Below are 6,000 nucleotides of genomic sequence, written 5' to 3'. Positions count from 1 at the left end.
GTTGAAAAAAATAAGGTCCTCAGAACGAAAAAGCTGAATAGTGTTTTTGGAACATTTTCCTTTGGGGAAATCAAGAGCATTAGAATAATTTTAGAAAGGACTAAAATATCAGTTATTGAACGCAGAAGTTCTACACTGGTAGACCGTCCTAAGAATGATGCAGGAATCTGTAAGGAAATAAGGAGATAACTTTGGAAGAGACTCATTTCATGGAAAATACCTATGCCCAAGACCTAGACTTAAAATAAATACAAGAGAATGCTTGTTCTCAAGAAGAATTTCAAGAATATTGCCGAGTAGGAACTTTATAAATTATAAACAGTAATTGTCAAGATATGTTATGAATACTGTACTATTCTGCCCACGTATGAATACCACTGTTAAAAAGTTCATAAAATATTATTGAGTTTAGGATTGAGATAACTTTTTATTTATGCTTACACAGTGTTATGAAAAGCCTTCATTGTGTAAACTGTGTATCATATTGTTGATTCATGGTAAATTCATTATCTATCATGAATACTGTGTAGTCTGGAAATTAAAAACCAGATATTTTGAGAAGTAGACAAATGAATTTCGTATAAACAATGTGCAATACAGAGAAGGAATTTTAAAGCACCATTTTTGAAATTTTCAGTTACTGCTTATATATTAAATTATTTATCCAGTACTTTTTATACAAATCTGGTCTGTATTTAAAGTTAAGCAAATATTAGAATTTATTACAGAATATCAGTGTTCTCCCCCTTTTTTCTGATGGAGCTTCAGTCTAGTAGGATATTAAACTAACAAATACACAAGAAAATGTATATTCACAAATTTAGATTAATGTTTTCACAAATATTCAAACCCAGAAAAAAGATAACCCTCTGAAAGGCAATGAGATAGGATGAGGTCAGTGTTTTTAGGGTGCAGTTGGTAGCAAGATGTTGTGAAGAAGATTCTGAATAAATTAAATAAGCAGAATTATCAGAATACTGAGAGTTAGTCAGATACAAAGCAACAAGAAAAATGTAAAGGAAGACAATCTATTTCATTTTCTTGTACTGAGAAATTTATTATTTTTTAGTTATTGACTTTAGGCTTCTGTTAAAAAAATGGTCCAATTGGGCTCCAAGGAGGTAGGAAATTAATGCCTCAGTTAGTCTCCATTTGAGGGTGAAATCTTGAACATCATGAACAAATCTGGGTTTCTTTAGAGGGCTAGGGAGATGCTGAGAGTGAGTCCACTAAATGATGAACAAGGGTACGTTGAGTTGCACTCCAGAATGAAAACTTACTGAAATATAAGAGAGTTGAGGGTGATTTAGGGAGTGCCTGTAAGCATCATTGTACTGTAGATACTGTCGTTGAACAGCATTGGGATGAAGCAAAGTGAACCTCACTTTCACGAGCTACGTTCATCCCAGGAAATAGTGGTGATTGTATCCTGGACCTAGAAGTTCTAATTTAGTTGGTATGGACTACTACTCCAAGCACTGGGACTGTTCAGTATTAATGTAAAATAAAGGTTGAGAACGACCAATGTGTGAAATAGAAACAAGAGGACTATGAATAAGAGACACAAGGAAGCACATTTCGCCTGTCAGGAGAGCTGTTTTGTTTTTACGAAAACACAGGGTGAGCTGGTGGTCAGTTGAACCTGATCTGCATCTTCATTCAATCCATGGATTCCGAGTCAACTCTCATTTCGTAACAGTGCATCATTTATAGGTTTGCTGGATATTTTTTTTCTATTCAGAGGTAGCTTGTAAATTTGCATTTTCTGGAACTTACTTGGCAGCCTTCTGAAGCCACAATCTCCGTTTATGCAATAAATTGCTTCCTGCCAGGAACAGAGTGAGAATCCATGGGTGTGCCCACTTACCTAGGTGTTCTTGTCTCCTCAGATTTACAGCAGCTGAGTGAAAATTCAGCTGTCATGACTCTGACCTAGATACAATTGGGATACACTTTCACCACCTTAGAAAACCAGAAACATGAGCACTGAATACCAATATGCTCTGCCTTCTACACAGTTAAATACGAGAACAGTATACCTTTATTTTACAAGTAAACAAAAAAGCAATCTCTTCTAAGACTGAGCAGTCTGACATGAAACAGGTGAGCACTGGGGACTCCAGGGACCAGGGAGAACGATGAGAATGCCTGTTAGATTAATTCACCCACCACCTTTCTCACCTCCTTTCTTCAGTTTCTACGGTGGATGCTAAAAAGGATGACACAGCAGGTGGGAGCTAACTTCAGTTTGTTTCAACTGCAGGTGAAGACGTATCTCTACTGTTGGTGTCATGGGAGCAGAGAGCAGTGAAAGTCTCGACCTCCTATCAGTCTTACTGACTGGCATTCCAGGACTGGAGGCCCAACATGGCTGGCTCTCCATTCCCTTTTTCATCATGTACATGGTTGCCATTGTGGGCAACAGCCTAATCATGGCAGCTGTGCAGGCGGACTCAGCTCTCCATGAGCCGATGTACTTGTTCCTCTCCATGCTGGCCATCACTGAGGTGGGAGTCTCTGTGTCCACTCTGCCCACAGTTATGGGCATTCTTTGGTTTGATGCCTACAGAATTGATTTTAATGGTTGTTTGGCCCAAATGTTCTTCATTCACACTTTCTCTGGCATGGAGTCAGGCGTCCTGTTGGCAATGAGTTATGACCACTTTGTAGCCATCTACAACCCTTTGCGCTACACAGCCATCCTAACTCTGCCTCGGATCGTATCCATGGGTCTGGGCACTACACTGAAGAGTGTTGCGCTCATGGCCCCTCTTCCAATTCTTTTAAAACAACTGCTGTATTGTCACATAAATATTCTCTCCCATTCTACTACCTCCACTCAGACTTGATCCAATTGCCGTGTGCGGATACTAGGCTGAACAGCATCCTGGGGCTGGCCATTGTCCTGGCCACTTTTGGGCTGGACTCACTGTTCATCGTGGTCTCTTATGGGCTCATTCTTTACACAGTGATGGGTATTGCTTCTGGAGAGGGTCGGAGGAAGGCTCTCAACACATGTGTGTCACACATCTGTGCAGTGCTTATATATTATGTGCCCATGATTGGTGTGTCTGTGATGCATCGTGTCGCCAAGCATGCGTCACCAGTGGTCCACACACTCATGTCAAGCATATATCTCTTTGTGCCACCAGTGCTCAATCCCATCATATACAGTGTTAAGACCCGTCCAATTCAACAGGGAATTGCCTCCTTGTTCTCTTGCAAGAAAGGATTGATCTGAATCACAGAATCGGGGGGCAAAGATAATTCTTGAGTCTATAAACTCTGCAATTCTCCCACAAGTAAAGTTTTCTCTTAGATGCCTTGCGAAGGAAAACAAGAAAGGAATTCAGAGCATTACTGCAAGCTTGATTCTGAATCACAAGTGTCATACTCACATCTTACATTCTACTGACATACATGTACATACGTGGGCACTCGTGTCCAACTCCTTTTCTTCTTTGATCACATTAATAATAGAAGGTAGGGATAATAAATCCATCCTTTATTCGATCCCAACTCTTAGTTTTGAAGATTTAATAAGATTTAGGTTAAAATAAATTTAAAAAATTCACTTTTTTGTGGTTTATTATTTATTTATTTATTTTAATTTTTTATTAATTACACTTTATTCATTTGTATCCTCCCATAAGCCCCTCCCTCCTCCCCTCCCAATCCCACCCTCCCTCCCCTTTCTGCATGCATGCCACTCCCCAAGTCCACTGATAGGGGAGGTTCTCCTCTTCTTTCTGATCTTAGTCTATCAGTTCTCATCAAAAGTGGCTGCATTGTCCTCTACCTTGGACTGGTAAGGCTGCTCCCCCCTCAGGGAGAGGTGATCAAAGAGCAGGCCAATCAGATTATGTCAGAGGCAGTCCCTCTTCCCATTACTATGTAACCCATTTGGACACTGAACTGCCATGGGCTACACCTGTGCAGGAGTTCCAGGTCATCTCCACAAATAGTCCTTGGTTGGAGTATGAGTCTCTGGGAAGTTCCCTGTGTTCAAATTATCTTGTTCTGTTGCTCTCCTTGTGGAGTTCCCGTCCCCTCCAGCCCCATCCTGAAAGGCAAAGAGGATGGACATCAGAAGAAAAAGAAAACAGGAAACAACCTCGGAACCTGCTACAGAGGGCCTCTGAAAGCCAGAAGAAAACAGGAAACAACCTTGAAACCTGCCACAGAGGGCCTCTGAAAGCTTCTGCAGTATAGACTGTCAAAGCAGATGCTGAGCCTGATGGCCAACTGATGGGCAGAGTGAATGGAATTTTATGTAAGAAGTGGGAAATAGTAAAAAATTCACTTTTTATGGCATTTTTAGGGATAAAGTTCCCTCCTTAATTAAGAATAGTGATTCTGGAAATGTGCCTTTGAATGAGTCTACATTTCTGTTTGCCACCAGGTAGTCATGTTTTAAACATGTTCTTCTTCTGGTAGAACATCCCTTTGCTCTGAAAACTGTCCATGTTTAGACAATAAAGTGTTTGAAACCTGTGAAGCCACTTTACTACATAAGGAACTGATTCTTCCTCCATCCCGCCATGCAATGGTCTCCACATCCAGAATTTACATGTATCTAAAGACTGAGATGTACGTTGAATGATTTCAACCGAGGCATAAAACAAAGTATGAACGGCGTCAGCTGCCAAGGGGTCGTGCTTGGGAATTCTGTCTTCTCCTTTCTTCCTTCCCTTCCTTTCATCAGCTGCAGCATGCTGCGCGGTCTGAGCCGCTCTCCTCTGTGGCCATCAGCACAGGTCTAACTGTTTCTTTTTCCTTCCGCCTGTGGTCTAATAGAAAGCCTCCAACTACAATGGCAATGTTTCCTAGGCTGTCCCTCCCTATTCATCAGTGCAGTAGTCACCAAGATGTACAGAAAGTTTTGAAGTACTTATTTTGCTTAGAACGGCAATTACAAAAACATTGTTTCTATAGTCTCTGTAACGACAGAAGTTTGTGTAGCTTCAGTGTTTTTAGGTCGATAGCTAATATTTTATGATAAATGTATGTAGTCGCTGAGAGCTCATTTTCAGTGATGTTATAGTAGGTTTACAGCACTTCATCATATACTTCATACACGTACATAAATGTTTCTTTAATAATTGACATTAGTGATTTGAGGATATTTTTTTGTTTGGCTTTTTGTTTTTTCTTTTATTAATTACAGTTTATTCACTTTGTATCCCAGCTATAGCCCCCTCCCCCTACCCCTTCCCAATCCCACCCTCCCTCCTACTTCTCCTATGCCTCTCCCTGAGTCCAACGATAGGGAGGTCCTCCTCCCCTTCCATCTGACCATACTCTATTAGGTCTCATCAGGGCTGGCTTCTTTGTCTTTCGAGAACATATTCTTTAACAGATATTTACATCAACACATTTTTTGCTGCTAAATCATTTTTTATTTTTGCTTCTAACAAAGTTTTGACTTTGAAATATGTTTTTGTGTTTAAAATTATTTTAATGTTTATTCTACTGTAAATATATGTGACAAAACATACATACATATTTAAATATGTGTTTTCAAAATAGCTCTTCTATAGTATTTTTAAAGAGCCCATAAATTTGAAAAAGAACAAGTCAGATATACAGAAATATTTGGAGGAAGAAAAGGAAAGGGAGGAATGATGTAATAGTAATCTCAAAAACTAAAAAAAAAATGGTTTAAAATTTGAAAAGTGCATTTAGCATATAATTTATGTAAACAGTAAAAGCATTAAAAATGTATACATTACATGAAATCTGGGTAGGAACTGATCTCTTAATGAGAGGAATACATTTTGATCCCAGATAAGTATTTGTCAACAGATGAAACCTAGATCAGCCTGCATTTTACTTTCTCTTTTTCCTGTAAATGTTAATACTAGAAAGCTTGATAAAAGAAACAGGAGATGGCATCAGTATTGTTCTGTTATTCCCCAGAGCCTTTGCTTAGTGGATGATTCTGGACCTAAATCACACAATTTATGTGAACTCTGCATAGAGATAAATTAGTTCTTCATA

General features: G+C 39.3%; 1 protein-coding gene across 1 annotated transcript; it reads left to right on the top strand.

Annotated features, from left to right (window-relative positions):
* The first annotated feature begins 2,291 nt into the window (after window positions 1-2,291).
* On the top strand, window positions 2,292-3,241 carry LOC129688687 (olfactory receptor 51L1-like). The gene is given in 2 exon segments (XM_055623641.1): window positions 2,292-2,823; window positions 2,826-3,241. Coding segments are annotated over 2 exon segments (948 nt in total).
* The last annotated feature ends 2,759 nt before the right edge of the window (window positions 3,242-6,000 follow it).

This window comes from Psammomys obesus, unplaced genomic scaffold (assembly GCF_907164565.1).
Source record: "Psammomys obesus unplaced genomic scaffold, mPsaObe1.curated_primary_1811, whole genome shotgun sequence".
Taxonomy (NCBI): Eukaryota; Metazoa; Chordata; class Mammalia; order Rodentia; family Muridae; genus Psammomys; species Psammomys obesus.
This window is presented reverse-complemented; position numbering and strand designations above follow the sequence as displayed.